Below are 24,379 nucleotides of genomic sequence, written 5' to 3'. Positions count from 1 at the left end.
CAGTTTTTTTTTTTAATAAATCTGCAAAAATGTCAACAATTCTGTGTTTTTTCTGTCAATATGGGGTGCTCTGTGTACATTATTGAGGGGAAAAAATTAACTTAAATGATTTTAGCAAATGGCTGCAATATAACAAAGAGTGAAAAATTTAAGGGGGTCTGAATACTTTCCGTACCCACTGTAATTCGCAGTTTCTGACATTATAGTGCGTCCTGACTGACTCCTGACACCGGTGAATGAGCTCTTGAAGCTCCGCCCTCTTAGGCCGGGAGCAGCAGCTCATTTGCATTTTAAGGGCCCACACTGAAACGGCATGTTTTTGCTCAACCCCAAAAAGTGGCAATTTTAACATGCTATAAACATGACCTGTGGGGTATTTTGAGCTGAAACTTCACATTCACACTCTGGGGACAACAGAGACGTATTTTACATCTTGTGAAAAGGGGCATAATAGTCCCCTTTAAATCCTCAATAAGTCAGTTTAAACAAATATGCTGGTTGTGACTGGTGGTCTTTTAGGTCATTTTTCAAAATGAGCAAACACAACACAAAGTGCTCTTTAGATTAGTCATAATTGTATGTGCATTTTACAGTATTTTAGTATTATATTTTAACATGACATGTCATTCTTATAATCTTAAATAAATTGTCTCGGTATTTTTCTTCCTTCTCCAGAGCATCATATAAATAATGGAACCACCAAAACATCAGCTTCGTTTTGTCTCATGGAACACAATGGGAATCAGGTTCACAAAAGAAAAAAGCTCCAACTTGTGTTAGATCAACTCATCAAATTGAAGACTGATGTTGTCTTTGTTCAAGAGACACACATTGGACCTCAGTCTTACAAAGTACTAGAGAACATAAAAGGCTGGAGGTCTTACTTTACTGTCCACCATCCTCGCAGCAAAGGAGTTGCTATCTTGATTAAGAATGAAACTATATTTCGCTACATATGCCATGATGAGGATTACAGTGGTGGCTACATTGTCCTTTTCTGTCGTCTCCATTGTCAGTTGTGTACTCTTGTTAATGTGTACAACCACAAGGCAGACAGACATATGCTGTACAGATTGGGAGACTATTTGAGAGCTATTAACACTAAAGGTGTGCTTGTGGTTGGTGGGGACTTCAACACTGTACTGCTAACTATTGATAGGATATCATCAGCAGATCAAACGTACCATTCCTCACTTAGAAGCATTCTTCAAGATTTCACAGAATCTCTGAGTCTCAAAGATGTATTTGCATTAAAGCATCCAATGGAAGAAGGCTTCACACGATATCAGAATCAGAGTCATTCAAGGTTGGATATGTTTTTCATGCCGACCAACACAGTAGCTCGTGTCAAAAACTGTGAAATTTACAAAGCAAGAACGAGAAAATCTACAAGTGGGAACAAGAGAATTTCTGATCATGATCCTCTAGTTTTAGAAATAGAATTTCCATTACCGCAAAGTATTGCAGTGCCGGAAGTTGCCCCAGTGTTACTTGAATTTAGACGGAAAATGGGGGAACCAGTTTAAAACCAGACAGAAGTGCAGGGAAAATAAATGGTGCAGAAATACTAAGTGCCATCAGATCTTTGCCTGACTCACAAGAACAAACTCCTGATAATCACAGAGTTTGTGACTACAAGAAGAATGACCTTCCAACAACAAAAATATTAAAGATAAACTACAACATAATGCTGAAATCTAAAAATGTTCCTGAACGTTTTGTAAAATCATTGCTTACTTCAGACAGTATACATTCTTTCAATGTTGACTATTTGATATTGGCTCAGATTTTAGCCAAACGCCTTAAAGTGTTTCTAACACCATCTTTTAGGGGGAAAAAAAGGGTAGTATGCAGTGGTCGCATTTGTGTGACTTTTGCAAAATGTCCCCAAAAAATCAAGATGTCTTTCCTCAATGGAAGTCTTAAGTCTCTTAAACATATTACCCCTTCACCACCAAAGGATTTCAGAATTCTGGAAAATTTGCTTGCTAAGGCCAACCACTCCAATAATGACTACAGAAAACTCCGTCAAGGCTGCCCTCTGACCACAGCCATTCTCACAATGGCACTGATAATACTGGAAAGTGGCATAAGCAAAAACTCTGGCAACACTAGTGTCTGCTGCTTCAGACAGTCTCTGACAATTTGTACAGACAATCAGACATTTGACAGGACAATTGTATTGTTAAAACAATTTAAGAAATATTCTGGGATTAGACTATGCTTCGGAAAAATTCACAGTCTTAGGCCCCGTTTACACTCGTTCTAAAACGCGTAACTTTTGTTACAGCTGCACCTGTCGTTTATACTTCTCCATCATTTTTGACCCTCGAAAATGGAGACTTTCAAAAATGCTGCATACCAGGGTTGCATTTCAGTGTAAACTGACCAAAACAGAGAGCTGTTTGAATAAATATTAATATATAATAATATATAACAAATGAGAATCATGAGGTCAAAGGAACTGCCTGAAGTGCTCAGAGACAGAATTGTGGCAAGGCACAGATCTGGCAAAGGTTACAAAAACAAAATTTCTGCTGCACTTAAGGTTCCTAAGAGCACAGTAGCCTCCATAATCCTTAAATGGAAGACGTTTGGGACGACCAGAACCCTTCCTAGAGCTGGCCGTCCGGCCAAACTGAGCTATCGGGGGAGAAGAGTCTTGGTGAGAGAGGTAAAGAAGAACCCAATGATCACTGTGGCTGAGCTCCAGAGATGCAGTCGGGAGATGGGAGAAAGTTGTAGAAAGTCAACCATCACTGCAGCCCTCCACCAGTCGGGGCTTTATGGCAGAGTGACCCGACGGAAGCCTCTCCTCAGTGCAAGACACATGAAAGCCCACATGGAGTTTGCCAAGATGGTGAGAAATAAGATTCTCTGGTCTGATGAGACCAAGATAGAACTTTTTGGCCTTAATTCTAAGCGGTATGTGTGGAGAAAACCAGGCACTGCTCATCATCTGTCCAATACAGTCCCAACAGTGAAGCATGGTGGTGGCAGCATCATGCTGTGGGGGTGTTTTTCAGCTGTAGGGACAGGACGACTGGTTGCAATCGAGGGAAAGATGAATGCGGCCAAGCACAGGGATATCCTGGACGAAAACCTTCTCCAGAGTGCTCAGGACCTCAGACTGGGCTGAAGGTTTACCTTCCAACAAGACAATGACCCTAAGCACACAGCTAAAATAACGAAGAAGTGGCTTCACAACAACTCTGTGACTGTTCTTGAATGGCTCAGCCAGAGCCCTGACTTAAACCCAATTGAGCATCTCTGGAGAGAACTAAAAATGGCTGTCCACCAATGTTTACCATCCAACCTGACAGAACTGGAGAGGATCTGCAAGGAGGAATGGCAAAGGATCCCCAAATCCAGGTGTGAAAAACTTGTTGCATCTTTCCCAAAAAGACTCATGGCTGTATTATATCAAAAGGGTGCTTCTACTAAATACTGAGCAAAGGGTCTGAATACTTAGGACCATGTGATATTTCAGTTTTTTTTTTTAATAAATCTGCAAAAATGTCAACAATTCTGTGTTTTTTCTGTCAATATGGGGTGCTCTGTGTACATTATTGAGGGGAAAAAATTAACTTAAATGATTTTAGCAAATGGCTGCAATATAACAAAGAGTGAAAAATTTAAGGGGGTCTGAATACTTTCCGTACCCACTGTAATTCGCAGTTTCTGACATTATAGTGCGTCCTGACTGACTCCTGACACCGGTGAATGAGCTCTTGAAGCTCCGCCCTCTTAGGCCGGGAGCAGCAGCTCATTTGCATTTTAAGGGCCCACACTGAAACGGCATGTTTTTGCTCAACCCCAAAAAGTGGCAATTTTAACATGCTATAAACATGACCTGTGGGGTATTTTGAGCTGAAACTTCACATTCACACTCTGGGGACAACAGAGACGTATTTTACATCTTGTGAAAAGGGGCATAATAGGTCCCCTTTAAATCCTCAATAAGTCAGTTTAAACAAATATGCTGGTTGTGACTGGTGGTCTTTTAGGTCATTTTTCAAAATGAGCAAACACAACACAAAGTGCTCTTTAGATTAGTCATAATTGTATGTGCATTTTACAGTATTTTAGTATTATATTTTAACATGACATGTCATTCTTATAATCTTAAATAAATTGTCTCGGTATTTTTCTTCCTTCTCCAGAGCATCATATAAATAATGGAACCACCAAAACATCAGCTTCGTTTTGTCTCATGGAACACAATGGGAATCAGGTTCACAAAAGAAAAAAGCTCCAACTTGTGTTAGATCAACTCATCAAATTGAAGGCTGATGTTGTCTTTGTTCAAGAGACACACATTGGACCTCAGTCTTACAAAGTACTAGAGAACATAAAAGGCTGGAGGTCTTACTTTACTGTCCACCATCCTCGCAGCAAAGGAGTTGCTATCTTGATTAAGAATGAAACTATATTTCGCTACATATGCCATGATGAGGATTACAGTGGTGGCTACATTGTCCTTTTCTGTCGTCTCCATTGTCAGTTGTGTACTCTTGTTAATGTGTACAACCACAAGGCAGACAGACATATGCTGTACAGATTGGGAGACTATTTGAGAGCTATTAACACTAAAGGTGTGCTTGTGGTTGGTGGGGACTTCAACACTGTACTGCTAACTATTGATAGGATATCATCAGCAGATCAAACGTACCATTCCTCACTTAGAAGCATTCTTCAAGATTTCACAGAATCTCTGAGTCTCAAAGATGTATTTGCATTAAAGCATCCAATGGAAGAAGGCTTCACACGATATCAGAATCAGAGTCATTCAAGGTTGGATATGTTTTTCATGCCGACCAACACAGTAGCTCGTGTCAAAAACTGTGAAATTTACAAAGCAAGAACGAGAAAATCTACAAGTGGGAACAAGAGAATTTCTGATCATGATCCTCTAGTTTTAGAAATAGAATTTCCATTACCGCAAAGTATTGCAGTGCCGGAAGTTGCCCCAGTGTTACTTGAATTTAGACGGAAAATGGGGGGAACCAGTTTAAAACCAGACAGAAGTGCAGGGAAAATAAATGGTGCAGAAATACTAAGTGCCATCAGATCTTTGCCTGACTCACAAGAACAAACTCCTGATAATCACAGAGTTTGTGACTACAAGAAGAATGACCTTCCAACAACAAAAATATTAAAGATAAACTACAACATAATGCTGAAATCTAAAAATGTTCCTGAACGTTTTGTAAAATCATTGCTTACTTCAGACAGTATACATTCTTTCAATGTTGACTATTTGATATTGGCTCAGATTTTAGCCAAACGCCTTAAAGTGTTTCTAACACCATCTTTTAGGGGGAAAAAAAGGGTAGTATGCAGTGGTCGCATTTGTGTGACTTTTGCAAAATGTCCCCAAAAAATCAAGATGTCTTTCCTCAATGGAAGTCTTAAGTCTCTTAAACATATTACCCCTTCACCACCAAAGGATTTCAGAATTCTGGAAAATTTGCTTGCTAAGGCCAACCACTCCAATAATGACTACAGAAAACTCCGTCAAGGCTGCCCTCTGACCACAGCCATTCTCACAATGGCACTGATAATACTGGAAAGTGGCATAAGCAAAAACTCTGGCAACACTAGTGTCTGCTGCTTCAGACAGTCTCTGACAATTTGTACAGACAATCAGACATTTGACAGGACAATTGTATTGTTAAAACAATTTAAGAAATATTCTGGGATTAGACTATGCTTCGGAAAAATTCACAGTCTTAGGCCCCGTTTACACTCGTTCTAAAACGCGTAACTTTTGTTACAGCTGCACCTGTCGTTTATACTTCTCCATCATTTTTGACCCTCGAAAATGGAGACTTTCAAAAATGCTGCATACCAGGGTTGCATTTCAGTGTAAACTGACCAAAACAGAGAGCTGTTTGAATAAATATTAACTAATAATCAATTATATGATTGTTAATAATTTATTAATGAAAGTTATTATAAAGTGTTACATCAAGTCTACATCAAACCATCAAATCCAGTGGTGGAGCCAGGATTTTTTCATGGGGGTGGATGGGCAGGGGCCAGCAATCACTCTGGGTTGGCACATAAAACATCATTATACAAACAAATGATGTATAACTATGTGATGTATAATGATGTATATAATTATGTATAATAAACAGGGATGTATATTGTTACCATGTACAATTACTACAAAGATATTTTAATTAAATTAGTTCTTCAAGTAATTGAAAAGTGAAAATTTACTCACCCTCATGTTCTTCCAAACTATTTGATGAAACTTCTGAATTCAGGTAATTTTAAAGTAAATTTCATATCTCCTATAAAGCTGCAAAAACAATTTTGAGTACTTCTTATCAACCAAGAAGTTTTTTAACAGCTGTACAAAGGTTTTGTTGAAGCAAAATGGTAAAACTGTGTCCTTCAGATGTGAGCTAACTGGGTTGCTCTAGTATTTTTGTCCACTGGTACCATAAGAATATGGTGAAACGTTTAAAAGACTCCTCTACATCAGTCAGTCTGGGACTGCTATAAGTGATGCAAAAGACTTTGTTTCTTTGAGTTTTACCAATTTTTTCTGAGACAAAGGAGGAAGACGCTAGCATGTATTACTGTGCAGGCTGGGACAGAGGCCACAGTGAGAAAGATTTGACAAACCATGAGAGACTTTATTCCACCGCAGGAACATTGTCAAAATCTAACAGTTACAAACCACATTTATTGCAGTATTGACTCATCTGACAGATGCTGTGGAGAACCACAAAATAGTGTGGTTTAGTGTGTAGCAAATATATGATTGCACAATTCAATACTAGTTAAATACTTGTAGCACATTTTTTAGTTTATGAAAGTGCACTTTGAAGTATACTCTGAGTAAACTACTAGTTTAGCAGTTTTATACTGCAAGTATACTATGGAGTCAAATCAATGCCACATGTTTTTGCAAAATAATAAATTACTACAAAAGAAAATACATTTCAAAGAAGAAAAATTAAGCATTAAGAGAAAGAAGCTTTGCAAACAACGAATGGCAAAATAAAAATAAAGTAGTGCAAAAATAAAGATATAATTGCAAAAATCAATGACAGGTGATCGTGCAGCTCTTTGAAGCTTCTCTGAAACTGCAATTTGGACCTCATGAACTGTTTATAAATTCATTGTTTGATCGAGACTGAAATTAAATATCAAAAAAAAATAAATAAATAAATAAAATAAAAAAGAAAATAAAATGGTGATAAAAAAAAAAAATAAAAAATAAAAATCAGTCTGTTCATGCAAATATATTGTTTGGCTTGGAATATAGCATGGACTACTTTTTTGGTGCTTTTTTTTGTTTGTTTTTTGGTGATTGCTCCGAAATTTCAGATGTTTGTAAACACATTGTGAAATGAAAGAATTTGAAGAATTTTTAGGTGAACATATTCTTTAAAATAAAGCAAAGATGTGTATTATATTAAGATTTAATTTTATTGCAGTGCAATAAACAAACTTTAAGGACTCTGGAACTGAAAACTGAGTTATACATGTATGCATCTTTGGGTTGGGAGCCGGTTGTTTACAAGTGACATTTGTTCCTAATTAAATGCTGCACTTGTTGCAGCACTTCTTGTGGAGAGGGGCTTGCATCCACGATGATGCAGGCGGGATTCTGGATTCTCTTGTAAGCTTCCTCCACTCTGAAATAAAGAGCAATTTGTCATAAGTGCACCAAAGCTGTTTTGCTTATTGTCTTTCTTAATATGCTTGATAGTGTTTGAATGAAAATCTTTAAACTTGGCTTCCAATAGGGGTCATCTTCAGGAAATGGAGCCAAAATATTTTTGTGGAAACCATAATACATTTGTTCAGGATTCTTTGATGAATAGAAAGTTTAAAAGAACATATTTGAAATAGAAATGTAAAGGTCTTTACTGTCACTTTTGATCAGTTTGATGCATACTTGCTGAATAAAAGTATTAATTTCTTTTTCAAAAAAAGTATTAATTTCTTTAAAAAAAAAAAAAAAAAAAAAAAGTTGAACAGCAGTGCATACAGTATTAAAAATGAATTCTAACAAAATGTTACCATTATTGAAATTACAGTGTCATATTTGAGTATCTGTGTATTCGTTTTTATTCTAAAATGGCATTCCCGAGAAAATGCAAAATTTGTTATTGTTTCTACAATTTTTGTTCAAGCCTGTTATTATCCAACATTAAAATAATGATTAGATGTTTCTGTCTTGATATCAGTGATATCATAAATTCTTTGACCACATGGCAAAAAAAAAAAAAAAAAAAAAAAAAGTCCTTATCAAGTCTTATTTACCCATTATATTCAACCCTAAAACATTTTAATGGGGGTTGGCACAAATAAATTCTATTATGAATTATTAATATTATTCTAGTGCAGTCAAACAATTAGTCCAGATTAATCGGGACTAATCGTCACTTAAGATAAGCTACATTTTCTCTCACAAATGGCACCATTACCTGGAAATGCCCTAGAAATAGCTATTGAAGTTATTATTGAAGAAATATTACTTTGGAGTAATCAGATATATATATCTTTAAGTGTTATCACATGCAATAAGCAAGTGGGTTGGGTTGTACCTTAAAACATAAAACACGTCAACAAGTTGACCTACTTAAGTCGGAAGAACTGATTGATCTCTAGCTCAGCCTCCTCAATGGTCTTGTCCTGTCCCCTGTCCCTGAGTCTTCTCAGTCTTTCTTCTGGATTGACAGTAAGAAGCAGCACCAGGTTTGGTTGGAGCAGGTCTTCTGGCCACTGGTAGAGCTCTGAGCCCGGCCTAGGGAGGTTTTCAACCCTCCCACCGACCGCTGTGGCAATGGCATATGCTGCTGTGCTGTGCCAATACCTAAAGGGGACAAAAAAAAAAAAAAAAAGAGACGTCTATATCAGTGTCAGGAAAAGGAACTAAAGGGGTTAAAAATATGTTCCTGTAATGATGGGTCAGTGGAGAGTGGATCCATTTGCAGTCTTTATTAAAACACAGTATAAACAAACAGGGAAAAGACAATACCGTAGTCGGGGACAGGCAAGGGTCAGGACTAGCAGCAAGAATCATAAACAGGTCACAGGCAATGGTCGAGACAGGCAGCAAGCAAACACAGATCAAAGTCCAGGCAAGGTTCAAGGTAGGCGGCAGAGGTTCTCAGGAGATAAACAGTCCAGGTAGCAACGGGTAAACAGTACACAGAAATAACGCTCAGAAATGATCACCTTAGCAAATCAAGACTTCGCAATGTAATGCAATGTGTGAAGCTCTTAAATAGTGTGTGTGTGATGTGGTGCAGGTGCATGTGTAATCAGTCCCAGGAATGAGGGCCTATGGGAAATGTAGTCCGAATGTGAAACAGTCAATATTCCGGTGATGGCTCCCTCCGATGGTCCGGAGGACGAGACGAGGGAGCCTCATTCATGACAGAGCCCCCACCCTGCGAGCGGCTCCTGACGCGAGGAGGCGGACACCGGGGTCTACCACGCAGTCGAGGGGCCGGCCTTCCCGGATGCGTCCGATGGAATTCCTCCAGTAGAGCAGGGTCCAGAATATCATCTGCATCGACCCAGGATCACTCCTCAGGTCCGTACCCCTCCCAATCGACCAGATACTGTAGCTTCCGACCCCGGCGCCTGGAATCGAGCAGATCCCGGACCTGATAAGCCTCCTCACCCTCGAACTGTAGCGGTGGGGGATCATGGTCCTCGGCTCCCTCCGGCTTGTTCGGCTTGCCTCCGAACCGCCCGTTGCAGATGGTGGTGAGCTAGATCCCATGTTTCCTCGCTTCTCTGTAGCCAGTCGTTCACAGCAGGTAGTTCTGATGGCTCGCCAGACCAGGGGAACAACGGTGGTTGATAGCCCAGAACGCATTGAAATGGGGTGACTCCGGTAGAGGGTTTTCTAAGAGAATTCTGCACGTACTCAGCCCATATGAGGAAGCGGCTCCCTTCAGCTTGGTGGCGTTGACAGTATGTACGTAGGAATCGGGTGAGCTCTTGGTTGAGACGCTCGGTCTGTCCGTTAGATTCAGGGTGGTACCCGGAGGTGAGGCTGACGTTAATGTTGAACGCTTTGAAGAATGCCCCCCACACGGGAGTTTGGGAAGTGGTATGAGGCGACATGCTTTGGAAAAGCGATCAACAACTGTGAGGATGGTGGTGTGGTTTTGTGACAGAGGCAAGTCAGTTACAAAGTCTATAGCAATATGGGACCAGGGTCGGTGAGGAATGGGTAGTGGCTGAAGTAGTCCTGCAGGTGCTTGATGGGATGATTTGGAAGTCTGACAGGCAGTGCAGTTGCGTATGAATTGGGTAGTGTCTGATAACATGTTCTCCCACCAGAAGCGATTTTGTAACAAGTTGTGTGTGGCTGTGATACCTGGATGACCGGAGCTGGGCAGATTGTGAACGTGATGGAGTACTGTGTTACGTAGTGGTGCTGGAACATAAGTGCGATCGGCTGGACAAGTTGCTGGAGGAGAGGATTGTTCATTAGCTTGTGCGATCTCGGTCATTATGTCCCACTGGACTGGGGCTACAAGCAGAGATTCAGGAATGATAGATTCGGGAGCGATGGGTTGTTCTGAGTTTTCGGTTTGTCGTGATAAGGCGTCAGCTTTAGTGTTCTTTGACCCAGGCCTGTATGTGACTTTAAAGTTGAATCGTGTGAAAAACATGGCCCACCTGGCTTGTCTTGGATTCAGACGTTTGGCTGCACGGAGGTACTCTAAGTTTTTATGGTCGGTAAGTACAGTGAATTGATGCTGAGCCCCATCTAGCCAGTGCCGCCACTCCTCCAATGCCACTTTCATGGCGAGTAACTCCCGGTCCCCCACGTCGTAGTTGCGTTCAGCAGCAGACAGTTTACGAGAAAAAAAGGCACAGGGATACATTTTTTACAGGGTCACCCTGGCGTTGTGACAGGATCGCACCTATGCCTGTGTTGGATGCGTCGACCTCGACAATGAAGGGAAGTTCTGGATTAGGATGGCGGAGAATGGGTGCTGTTGTGAACCGTTCTTTTAACTCACAGAATGCTTGATCGGCTGCCAGTGTCCAGCTTAAGCGGGTGGATGTACATTTGGTCATGGCTGTGAGAGGTGCGGCCACGCTGCTGAAGCCTCTAATGAATCGTCGATAAAAGTTAGCGAAACCCAGGAAACGTTGTAACTCCTTTAGCGTACGGGGTTTGGGCCACTCGAGCACAGCTTTCACTTTTCCGTCATCCATAGCCACTCCGTCTTGACTAATGACGTACCCCAGGAAGGACGTGGAAGTTTGATGAAATTCACATTTCTCAGCCTTGGCATACAATTGGTGCTGGATGAGTCGTTGGAGGACTGCTCTGACTTGTTGAACGTGCTCAGTGAAGGAGGTAGAGTATATTAGAATGATGGGCTTGTGCAAAAGAGTCCGACATGAAGTTCCCAGCGGCCCCTGAGTCCAGCAGGGCATGAGTGGAAATAACTTGATTGTTGATGGTAACTTGAACGGGGATTTTCAGAGAATTGAATGGATAATCATAGTGAGGGGAAGAACTCACCGATCTGGAGCTTGAGGTGCTGGGGCGAATGGGGCAGTTGCTCTTGTAATGTCCAGCCTGACCACAATATAAACACAGATGTAACTGTCGCCGTTGTTCTCTCTCCTCGGGTTGTAATGGAGTATAACCCAGCTGCATTGGTTCTGAACTGGAACTGGCAGTCGTGATGCTTCGGGTAGTGCGGCGAGAACGGAGCAAATTGTCGATATGGATAGCCAGCTCGATGAAGGAGCTCAGTGACTGACCCTCGTCACGGCAAGCAAGCTCAGCCTGTAATTCCAAGGAGAGACCCCGACGAAAGAGTAACTTTAATGTATCCTCAACCCAGGTGGTTTGAGCTGCAAGCGTGCGAAACTGAAGTGCATATTCCACAGCCGTGGATTTGCCTTGACTCAAGGAAAGCAGTTGTTCTCCAGGATTCTGACCTCCCGTTGAGTGTTCGAACACCTCTCGGAAATGTAGTCCGAATGTGAAACAGTCAATATTCCGGTGATGGCTCCCTCCGATGGTCCGGAGGACGAGTCGAGGGAGCCTCATTCATGACAGTTCCTCGAAGTTCACTTATAACGTTTTTTGCACACACAAAAAAAAGTTCAGCTTTCGTTCTGACCCTCTGTTTGAAATTACCAGTTTTTATGGGCCGACTCCTTGTCAGTAAACGACCACTGTTATGACTGGCTAACATCATTGCACAAGTACAAACCTGATTCCAAAAAAGTTGGGACACTGTACAAATTGTGAATAAAAAAGGAATGCAATAATTTACAAATCTCATAAACTTATATGTTATTCACAATAGAATATAGATAACATACAGTATCAAATGTTGAAAATGAGACATTTTGAAATATCATGCCAAATATTGGCTCATTTTGGATTTCATGAGAGCTACACATTCCAAAGAAGTTGGGACAGGTAGCAATAAGAGGCTGGAAAAGTTAAATGTACATATAAGGAACAGCTGGAGGACCAATTTGCAACTTATTAGGTAAATTGGCAACATGATTGGGTATAAAAAGAGCCTCTCAGAGTGGCAGTGTCTCTCAGAAGTCAAGATGGGCAGAGGATCACCAATTCCCCCAATGCTGCAGTGAAAAATAGTGGAGCAATATCAGAAATGAGTTTCTCAGAGAAAAATTGCAAAGAGTTTGAAGTTATCATCATCTACAGTACATAATATCATCCAAAGATTCAGAGAATTTGGAACAATTTCTGTGCGTAAGGGTCAAGGCCGGAAAACCATACTGGATGCCCGTGATCTTCGGGCCTTTAGACGGCACTGCATCACATAAAGGAATGCTACTGTAATGGAAATCACAACATGGGCTCAGGAATACTTTCAGAAAACATTGTCAGTGAACACAATCCACCGTGCCATTCACCGTTGCCGGCTAAAACTCTATAGGTCAAAAAAGAAGCCATATCTAAACATGATCCAGAAGCGCAGGCATTTTCTCTGGGCCAAGGCTCATTTAAAATGGACTGTGGCAAAGTGGAAAACTGTTCTGTGGTCAGACGAATCAAAATTTGAAGTTCTTTTTGGAAAACTGGGACGCCATGTCATCCGGACTAAAGAGGACAAGGACAACTCAAGTTGTTATCAGCACTCAGTTCAGAAGCCTGCATCTCTGATGGTATGGGGTTGCATGAGTGCGTGTGGCATGGGCAGCTTACACATCTGGAAAGGCACCATCAATGCTGAAAGGTATATCCAAGTTCTAGAACAACATATGCTCCCATCCAGATGTCGTCTCTTTCAGGGAAGACCTCACATTTTCCAACATGACAATGCCAGACCACATACTGCATCAATTACAACATCACGGCTGCGTAGAAGAAGGATCCGGGTACTGAAATGGCCAGCCTGCAGTCCAGATCTTTCACCCATAGAAAACTTTTGGCACATCATAAAGAGGAAGATGCGACAAAGAAGACCTAAGGCAGTTGAGCAACTAGAAGCCTGTATTAGACAAGAATGGGACAACATTCCTATTCCTAAACTTGAGCAACTTGTCTCCTCAGTCCCCAGACGTTTGCAGACTGTTATAAAAAGAAGAGGGGATGCCACACAGTGGTAAACATGGCCTTGTCCCAACTTTTTTGAGATGTGTTGATGCCATGAAATTTAAAATCAACTTATTTTTCCCTTAAAATTATACATTTTCTCAGTTTAAACATTTGATATGTCATCTATGTTGTATTCTGAATAAAATATTGAAATTTGAAACTTCCACATCATTGCACTCTGTTTTTATTCACAATTTGTACAGTGTCCCAACTTTTTTGGAATCGGGTTTGTAACAGTATCAACGCCCACATGATATTGTACGCGAGTAAGTGTTTTGAAAACATTATCCATATAAAATGCTACATCCCTATTTATTCCACAGTGTTGCCCAAACAGCAGCTGAATTGTGTAAGTGTATATTTGTGGCGCACACATCTCTACCTGTCCACTATGACAGGAGCCCTTAAGGATTCTTTTCCAATGTGGGCTGCAGTGATGTAGTTCCCCAGAGCGTAAAAGGCCCTGCGGATGAGGGGTGGTTCTGAGTCAAAGCGCTGTCTGAAAGGAGCCAGGCACTGGGGAGGAGATTTCAGCAGAGTGGCATTCAGAGACTCCCGCAGGGCTTCTGTGAGAGTAGTTTTACCTGGATGAAATCAGGGAAAGGTATGGAGAGAAGTCAACAAAATTTTAGAGTGCAAACTATTTGTTTGAGCATGGTTTGCATCATATTGGCAGCTATGAATTTTTAGACTATATTAGTTTTTGCTTGGTGAAAAGTATTGTTTGAGTGTATACATATTAATCAGCTGAACAAAATATTTGTCAAAGGCTCAGTGTTAACCTGTAGCGTCCAGTCCCTCGATCACAATGACAGGAAATCCATCACCCCTGCTTGTCTCCAACTGTTCGTCTATGAGCTTCAGCACTTCCTTTGACTCAGGGATAATGTCAGTGCACTGGCAAGGGCAGAGGAGGATGTATTGTTTTACCTCAAGTAGTATTGTGGTATAATACTGAACTGCATTGGTTAATAATCACCATTGTTCAGGTAATCAAAGTAAAATAATCTAAACAGGTATAACTGCAGCAGTTTACACACACACACACACACACACACACACATACACACACATATATATATATATATATATATATATATATATATATATATATATATATATATATATATATATATATATATACACGTGGCCTACTACTGTTCAGAAGTTTGGGGCCCCCTACTGTTTTTTCCCAAAATAACCACTAAATAGAGTCAAGATACATTTTTGTTGTTTCTATGGACTATGTTGACAAGATTGACATGGAAGTATTCACTGTGTAGCTTACAGTGGTGACGTACCTGAGAGAAAACTGATTCTAATTTTCAGCACTAAGAAAAACATTTTTTAAAATTAGTTTTGCAGAACATTACAGTTATATACATTATGAGAATAGTAAGGTCTGTAATTAGGGAGTACATGTTATTTAAGGAAAATATAATTATAGCTTCAGAATGACAAAATTTTAATATATCATTATTAGTTTGTGGGGTAAAATGCTCCCCCCAGCCGCCAGGGGGCATCACTTCCCACTATCATAATTACTGTAGTTTTTCTGAACATCACATCCTTGGTTTTTCCATCAAATGTAATATAAGGTTGATAAGGTATAAAGGTATAAAAATATTTGGACTTTATATTTAAAAATTACTTTGGAGCCCCACACATGACATGCAAGAAAACAAATTTAATCGCGTGCACGATTTACTAATTCGTTCCCTTGATTTTCTAAATCATGTGAATAGTAAATCGTGGCAATGTTTTAGTAAATCGAGGGAACGAATTAATAAATCGTGCACACGATTTAGCCTACTATTTTTTTCCTGCATGTCATGTCCGGGGCTTCCTAAATTACCTCAAGTAAGCATCAGCTAGCTAGTTAGCCAGCCAGTTAGCATCAGCTCACAATATTTTTTAAATAGGCTGATTTTCAGCATGGTTCATTAAAGGGGTCATGAACTGCATTGTTTTATAATGTGTCCTGGGGTGCACTTATAATGTTAGTATGCTTTTTACATCAAAAATTGTCATCATTTAGAAATAATAGGCATTTTTGCTACCCCGATGTTAGCCTTCTTATTTGAACGCTCTTTTTTAAGGGCCGTGTCTGCTGTGAGACTTCAGTGTAAACACCCACTTCTGTGATTGGCTGACATCTTTCCATTTGAAATTGCCAAGAATTACTCTTTCTTTTAGCACAGTTTTACATATTACAGCTCTCAAGGTTAACTAATCGTGAAAAGTGTTGCATTATAATTATATCTATGGCATTATATTTAGAAGAAAGGTTGCAGAGATGAGCATTGTAGACAATCACAGACATGTTGTTGAGCGCATGAAAGCAGTGATCTCGTCATTGCAACTCAATTTCTGCACACTAACGAATGCTTTCATGATAACTAACAGTGCAAACGCAATGTAATTAAGAGATTTGTTGAATAAAATGGGGGTTTTCTCTATTTTAACACCTATTTGCCACTTGTTTGCCACCTGATTTCACCTTTTGGAGTTTGGGTTCCTTGCCGCTGTCTCCTTTGGCTTGCTTAGTTGGGGACACTTGACATTTGACTTGACATTTGATATTCAACAGTGCTTTGATCTGCCTGCATTGACACTATTCTTTAAGAGCTGCTGTGCAGCCAAAATAATGTACCAGTTATCAATGTAAAGCTGCTTTGACACAATCTACATTGTAAAAAGCGCTATATAAATAAAGGTGACTTGACTTGACTTTTGACGTGAGTCCAGAGCTCAGTCACTGATAATTTTTCAATCAAAAGTTTGATTGACAGCTCCAGCGATTGTAAAGGGAGCGTTCATTGATCGCTTTCTTTGTATAATTTAATCAACGTTTAAATAAAATAGATTATTTTCATCCTACTAAGAGAAACAACGTGAAGTTGACCGTTTAGTGTCTGGTTTGATTTACAGACACGTAGACAAAGAACATCTGACTGTATATGAATCATTACATATCAGATAAGTATTAACACAGTTACGAGTCCATATCATAAAAGTCTGTTTGCAAGGCATGCGCCGAAATGCGATTGATTTACCAAAGAATCCACAGTGAAATGCCGAATAGAAATAAATACAGCTCAACTGAGACATTCACAATGTTGAAAATAAATAACCATATTCCTAGCATAAGGATCCTTTGAAAGGTAATGTTATTTTTAGTCCTGTATCGCTCATCTATCCTCGTCATCTCAATAACACGCCAGTGGGCGGGGCTAATGCTGCAATGATTAAGTAGGCATTGATTTCTTCTGTGGAGGCGGGGTTTCACCTATCTATGATAGGCACATTCCAGGATCAGTCGTTCAATATAGGACAGGTGTCAATAAAAGCTTTTATTGGACTAACAAGGAAGTTTTCAGTTCTGAAACTTACAGGATATTCTTATAGTATGATGACCTCTTATATATCAAAAGCTCAAGGAAATGTTGATTTCTCAATTCATGACCCCTTTAATAAATATTCATATTATCTTTTTAACTTTAAGCTAAAAACTGTTTGTACTCTTATTTTGTTGTAAATGTATAAAGCAAATTGCTTTGTCAGAGTGGGGGTATTTTACACCACCTGTGGGGTACACATTTTTGTTAAAAATCTAATAACATGAAAACTCTGGACATTTTTCACACTTGTTTTATAATTTATGTCACTGTCACTGAAAACTAGGATAACTATAACTATTCTGTAGACATTTAACTTTTGTTTCACAGCAAAAATTACAGTCATTAAGGGGGCGTTTCCCCCACTCTACTACTATAATCTGGTCCCAAAATGTTTCAAAATCCTACCGTACCTCCTGAAGAACCTTATAGGCTTCATCCATACTGTAGAAGACATCGGAGTTCCTGATGTTCAGTGTGGATGGATGATGCTCTGCTGCTGCTGCAGGTGTGATGTACTGTCTCTCTGACCCCTCCACTTGATTGACAGGTGACCACAGCTCCTGCCAGCAGTACTGACCCTCGCGCTTGTATGAGAACACACATACTCTTTCACTCTGCCGCAATGTGTTTAATAAGTCCTCTGAAAGTGTTGTAGTGGATTTGTCTCGTATAAAAAAACCTTTAACGACGCTATTTGCGACGTCCGGAATAAAAGAAGACGCTTCAAATACATCGCAATCTCGCGAGAGTGTTGAAGACAGCTTGTTTTTTATTTCGGCGTGCGTTTGCGCTTTCTCAATTCTGTTCTCACATTGGACATGTAGCGAGAAGAGTTTCCCACAGTCTCCAAAGAGCTGTTGATGAGCATGATGAAGAACTTGTGGGCTTGAACTCAGTGTGAAATAAAGAGGTTCAGCGCGCAAGTCAAACTCCACCGAACACAGCTGTCCACAACGAAACATTGCTCTCCTTAGCATTGTAAATGGTGTTAGATATTACAGTAGCCTATATGGAGTGATCTTACTGGCTCGCGCTTACAGAGAAACGAAACTATACCCGAAAACGAAAGCTACGATATGGCCAACAACAGAACTGTCCACTTACGCAACTTACGTAACGAGCCAAGCTGAGTCAGTCAAATAACAACAACAGTGTTGTTACGGTGAAATAATAAGCTAATTACTTGATAATATATATATATACCGTTTCTATTCAACAGTTTAATTAAGAAATTAATGATAAAAAAAAAAACATGTTTCTTTATAAACTGCAAATTCTATATAAACACGTAGGCTACTACTACACTAAAAATGCTGGGTTAAAAACAACCCAAATTGGGTTGAATATGGACAAACCCAGCGATTGGGTTGTTTTAACCCAGTGGTTGGGTTAAATGTTTGCCCACCCTGCTAGGTCGTTTTATTTAACCCAACTATTTAAAAAAAATTACTATCTGGCTGGCTTAAAATGAACCCAAAATAGTTTGGAAATTAAAAATCAGACACATAATTACTAGAGGCAACAATTAAAATCAAAAGGTAAACTGAATAAATGTTTATTGTTTAATTATTATTTGTTAAACATATTCATTTATTAAACATATTAATACAAATTAATTTCCAACATACTTTGGGTTCATTTTAAGCAAGCAATACAGTCGTTTTTAAACAATAGTTGAGTTAAATATAACTACCCAGCAGGTTGGGTCAAACATTTAACCCAACCGCTAAGTTAAAACAACCCAATTGCTGGGTTAGTCCATTTTCAACCCAATTTGGGTTGTTTTTAACCCTTTTAGAGTGTACAGGTATACTGACTAAGACCAGAAGCTGGTTTTAAGCAGGTTTATTCAGCTATCATTTAAAAAAAAATCTGAATTACCCTGTGGTTGTAGGCTATATTACATTTAGGCATGCTGTAAATTCAGGTGACTATAAGTCAAATGAAACTCCGCCACGCCTATATGTTTGACTCAGCTGATAGTATTTATCTTTCGTTTTTCAGTCCCCCAAGCAAGAACAGAAACTTATCCGAACAGCTTGTGACTGCGTCCTATAAAAAGGGTGTCAGCTCTCAGAGTAACAATGTCTATACACACATTCACCATGGTGGCATCAAACCAAGTTGGTCTTGCAAGAATGTTAATGCAGTTGTGTTTCAAGAACGTCCAAAGCTTCGTTTCAGCCCTGTTGAGATGGATTTTGATGAGGGTATCAGGCGTACTGGTGCAACCAGCAACTCTTGGACGGATGAGTCGTCCGAAGACTCGCACCAAAGAGCAGAAGGAGGGACCCAGCGCGCAGCTGACCACTCCAAGCAGTGTAAACTACCATTTTACCCGGCAGTGCAATTATAAATGTGGATTTTGCTTCCACACTGCGAAGACCTCATTCGTCTTGCCTATTGAAGAGGCAAAGCGAGGCTTACGACTTCTGAAAGACGCAGGTAATTTAATTTCTAAAGACACCATGAAATCAGAACTTTTTTTTTTTTTTTTTGATATTGCAGAATTCATTTTCAATTATTTATCTGTGCAAATATTTTTGTTTGTTTGTTTTAAAAATATGTGCCCTTAATCTTCCCCTCCCTGTTGCAATGACATCTCTTCTCTGATGACGTGTCACACGATCACATGCATATATTAATAATTTAATGCAGCCTAATTATTACTATAATTTAATTTGTTTTCATTATAATATAAATATAACATTTATTTTTTCCTATTTCAACTTTAATGTTGACTATAGACTTATTTTTTATTCTTAAACTCTGTTAATATTATCAATTGTGTGTTTTAGGAATGGAAAAAGTCAACTTTTCGGGTGGAGAGCCCTTTATTCACGAGAGAGGCAATTTTCTGGGAGAGTTGGTGCGGTACTGCAAACAGGAGCTGCAGCTGCCGAGCGTCAGTATCGTTAGTAATGGCAGTCTGATCAAAGAATCCTGGTTTCAGAAATACGGTGAGAATCATTCCTGACCAGCAGAGGGCAGCAAAGATCATGTTAAAGCGCTTATAGAGTGAACGTTGCACATTTATATAGTTATTAATAAAGGATATATAACGATATCAATGTTGATTACATACAACTCTGCACAATATATAGGCATATGTTGGGCTATTAAGCTCCACTTGGATATTTAGAATATTAAAATTAAGTAGTTTATTAATATACATATATTTGTAATGTGATTTTTTTGTGCACTAGCAACAAAATCCACCACAGCACTTTCATGAACACCTGTTTGTCACTATGCACTGCTTTTTTTTTGTCTTTTTTTTTTGTCTGCTCCATGAGGTCATTGTGTGTAACGAGATAGGATCGAATTTAAAGTAATTTGATCTAACGTGTAATCTTTCTTTTTAATTGATACACATTAGAATCCCTGACACAGTCACATGAAAAAAAAATGTGAAAGCATAGTTGTGAAATATGCCTAACCTAATATTATATATAGTTTTAAGATGTACAAGATGAGTAAAAGTTGTTGTTGTTTTTTTAGTAAGGATGCATTGAATTGATCAAAAGTGACAATTAAACCATTTTTGATGTTACAAAAGATTCTATTTCAAATAAATGTTGTTCTTTTGAACCTTCTATTTATCAAAGAATCCTGAAAATATATCACTGTTTTCCCATTGATAATAATAAGAAAATAACAAGATAATAATTTGAATGGTATATTTACTAAAAACAGAATAATACATTTCTTATAAAATACTTAGTTAAGAGGTTATGAAATGCCAAAAGTGATTAAATAGGCAGAATATTTGTGACTGAAGTGGATATTTTGAATATTTAAATGTTACTTAAAATATCAAAGGTATTTATTATGGTGACAAAATTAGCCAGATATATACTTCCCTACATATAAAGTATATCACTGTAGTCAGCTCCTAAATTGCATCTGTGTTTTATAGGTGACTACTTGGACATTCTTGCAGTATCTTGTGACAGTTTTAACGAAGACACCAATAAAGTCATAGGTCGAGGTCAGGGCAAGAAGAGCCATTTGGACAGTCTACATAAAATTCACAACTGGTGCCGAGACTATAGGGTGGCTTTCAAAATCAACTCGGTTATCAACACCTACAATGTGGATGAAGATATGACCGAGCAGATCACTGCTCTGAACCCAGTGCGCTGGAAGGTACAGTTACTTCTTTTACTACAAACTCCCATTTCTCTGTCATCATAACCAGGCTGCTGAAAATATGTATTGCAATGTACACAACAGGTCTTCCAGTGTCTGATAATTGAAGGTGAAAATGCAGGGGAGAACTGCCTCCGTGAGGCAGAGAAATTTGTCATTAGTGATCAGCAATTCCAAGACTTCCTGGACCGCCACCAGAGCGTCGAGTGTCTGGTTCCAGAGTCTAATCAAAAGGTAATTTTGAGGCACACAGCGCATACTTTGGCTCAATTCAGATCAGTGTTTCAAAATAGCTTACAATTTGGTAGATAAAGTGGCTTCAATTTATGGGTATTACAGCAATAAACTTTCGGTTTCAATTCATTACCGAAGCCTTTAAGATGTTTAAGTAGGCACTACGAGTTTTGAATTTAAATAAAGATAGCTCTGTTCAGAGATGGATGCCAGAACTTGAATATAAAGCATACTGTTAACTTGATGTAAATTGTTAATTTACTCAACTATTTCCCTTTTTACAGATGAGAGACTCTTACCTGATTCTTGATGAATATGTAAGTGGTGTCATACTTTCTCCTCCCTCAGCATCTATTAAAGGATTAGTTCAGAATGAAAATTTCCTGATAATTTACTCACCTCCATGTCATCCAAGATGTTTATGTCTTTCTCTCTTCAGTTGAAAAGAAATTAAGGTTTTTGGGGAAAACATTCCAGGATTTTTCTCCATATAGTGGACTTCAACAGTTACCAACGGGTTGAAGGTCCAAATGTCAGTTTCAGTGCAGCTTCAAAGAGCTCTACATGATCCCAGATGAGGAATAAAAGTCTTGTCTAGTGAAACGATCGGTCATTTTCTAAAAAAATAAAATGTATATACATTTTAACCACAAATGCTCATCTTGCACTAGTTCTGTGATGCGCCACGCATTACGTAATCATGTTGGAAAGGTCACGCGTGACGTTGGCGAAAGTACCATGGTAGGGCAAAAAATGTTCTCATTTTCAAAACCAACTTCAAAATCGTCCAACATTGTTGTTTTACCTTTTTTTGGTAAAGCGCGTTTGACTTTAGTTAGACACTGGATTGGTACTTCCGCCAAGTCACACTCTTTCCAATGTGATTACATAATGTGTGGTGCATTGCAGAGCTAGTGCAAGGCAAGCATTTGCGGTTAAAAACTATATAAATTTAAATTTTTTAGAAAATGACCAATCGTTTAGCTAGATAAGACCCTTATTCCTCATCTGGGATCATGTAGAGCTCTTTGAAGCTGCATTGAAACTGACATTTGGACCTTCAACCCGTTGGTAACTGTTGAAGTCCACTATATGGAGAAAAATCCTGGAATGTTTTCATCCAAACCCTTAATTTCTTTTCAACTGAAGAAAGAAGGACATGAACATCTTGGATGACATGGGGATGAGTAAAACATTTTAATCCTATAAATTTTCTTCTCATTACTGCGCAAAGATTTTTTTTTAATATATATTTGATTATGTTGTCATTAGAGTCTAAAGGATCTTTGTATATTAGATAAACTATTATTACAGTGTTAATGATTCCTTGAAATTACATTATGTCATCATATCAGTAGCGAAGGGATTATGGATAGGAATATAATAAGGCCTGCAGTAATTTGCCTCATTCCAGGCTTCAAATTACTTCTCCCCCTGGATAATCTCTGATCTCTATTAATAATCATGCTGTCTACGCTACATCATGAGAAAGAGCAATCATCATAAATAGATTTTTAATCCTCCATATCTGATGCCGCAGATGCGCTTCTTGGATTGCCGAGAGGGGAGGAAAGATCCGTCAAAGTCCATTCTGGATGTCGGTGTGGAAGAGGCTATCAAGTTCAGTGGTTTTGATGAGAAAATGTTCCTCAAGAGAGGGGGGAAATATGTGTGGAGCAAGGAGGATATGAAACTGGAGTGGTGACCTTTCTCAACATTGCTGTTTTTACTCTATGTTTACATTGAAATTTGATTTAATTTATACATTTTTAACAATAAATAATTGTAAAATATAGTTACAGCTCCATATATAAGGTGGTTGGATACATTGTGTCAACATTTTTTTAAAGAGATTCTGCACTGAAATACTTATATTATAGATTTATTGATATGTGCCTCATTTTTATGTTATGCATGCTTGAGTGTTTGCATTACCCAAAGTATATTTTTAATTCTTACTGTGCTGTGGTTTTCTTTACCTTGAATTTATTTAGTAACTGTTTTTATGTAAACCTATAGGAAAATTGTTGATGAATTATCATCTCATGGTTTAATTATGTGCACTTTGAAAGCATGAAGACACTTTGAATTACAACAATTAAGACTTAATGCACCTTAGATGCTTTATTTGTCATACAGTAGAAATGGCAATTTACTTGAGGCACAGTTTGAGGCGCCTCAGATCACAACATTGGAATCTAATTTGTAATTCTAATTCTTGCAAGAACTAAAAAGACTGTCAGCGATTCCTCCTGTTATTCCTCCATTAAATTGGAAAAGCTTTGAGGTACTTGTAATATATAGTGAAGTTCACTGAGGCACCCTGAAAAGAAAATATACAGAAAATCTATTTTTTATTTTATTTTATTTTGTAAATAAACATTTTTGACAACATCTTGTTACTTGTTACATTTGTTCTCAAACCTATAATTGTTCAAACTACTCAAAGAGTCATCTTTTAAAATGAAATTTAGGCCTTCCTAATATAAAAAGCACCTTGTGGTGAAAATAAGGTTGTTAATGTTGTTTATATGTCTATGTGGTGTTTTAATATTATAATATTAATAATTTTAAAACAAACCATGTGCAAATTCATATGTCAACACCATTGCTGAGTATTTTCTTCTCAAAATGCAGTGGTTTGAAATCGCTGGTGTCTGTGACGTCACAAACTACCTTGTAACCAATCACGTCAATGTGGGGGCGGGGTTTAGCATATCATTAACAGCGAACTGAACTAGCAGGGGAGTCTCGAGAGAAAGCAGGTTATATTTTTCTGTTGAGATGAAAAATCGTGTCTATTTAGCAATATGGAAATGTATGATGTTATGATGAACTATTTCCCTTCCTCCACTGACGTTCTTGTTCAAAGCATTTGTGATACTGATTAGAAGACAGCTCTCTGACTGACACAGGAATATGGTTTGTGTAACATTAGCAACACATTATTAGCTGTAACATAGTCAAGCAAAAGGCTAATCATATTAATTACCGTTGT

The 24,379-nt window shown here is 38.7% G+C and overlaps 2 protein-coding genes across 2 annotated transcripts; one reads left to right on the top strand and one right to left on the bottom strand.

Moving 5' to 3' along the window:
• Positions 1-6,629: 6,629 nt before the first annotated feature.
• Positions 6,630-18,114, bottom strand: cmpk2 (cytidine monophosphate (UMP-CMP) kinase 2, mitochondrial). Its single transcript, XM_048192237.1, has 5 exons — positions 17,406-18,114; positions 14,377-14,491; positions 13,977-14,178; positions 8,609-8,842; positions 6,630-7,658 (listed from the first exon to the last, which is right to left on the bottom strand). Exons 1-5 carry the CDS (start codon positions 17,970-17,972, stop codon positions 7,538-7,540), a joined length of 1,239 nt encoding a protein of 412 aa, XP_048048194.1. The 5' UTR covers positions 17,973-18,114; the 3' UTR covers positions 6,630-7,537.
• Positions 18,115-19,006: 892 nt separating this feature from the next.
• On the top strand, positions 19,007-23,775 carry rsad2 (radical S-adenosyl methionine domain containing 2). Its single transcript, XM_048192236.1, has 6 exons — positions 19,007-19,440; positions 19,794-19,955; positions 20,915-21,144; positions 21,232-21,381; positions 21,666-21,698; positions 22,922-23,775. The coding sequence occupies exons 1-6, from the start codon at positions 19,080-19,082 to the stop codon at positions 23,084-23,086; spliced, it is 1,101 nt and encodes a 366-aa protein (XP_048048193.1). The 5' UTR covers positions 19,007-19,079; the 3' UTR covers positions 23,087-23,775.
• The last annotated feature ends 604 nt before the right edge of the window (positions 23,776-24,379 follow it).

The sequence above is a fragment of the Megalobrama amblycephala genome, linkage group LG5 (assembly GCF_018812025.1).
Source record: "Megalobrama amblycephala isolate DHTTF-2021 linkage group LG5, ASM1881202v1, whole genome shotgun sequence".
NCBI classification, from domain to species: Eukaryota; Metazoa; Chordata; class Actinopteri; order Cypriniformes; family Xenocyprididae; genus Megalobrama; species Megalobrama amblycephala.
The sequence above is the reverse complement of the archived record's forward strand: the minus strand, read 5'-3'. Positions and strand labels throughout refer to the sequence as shown.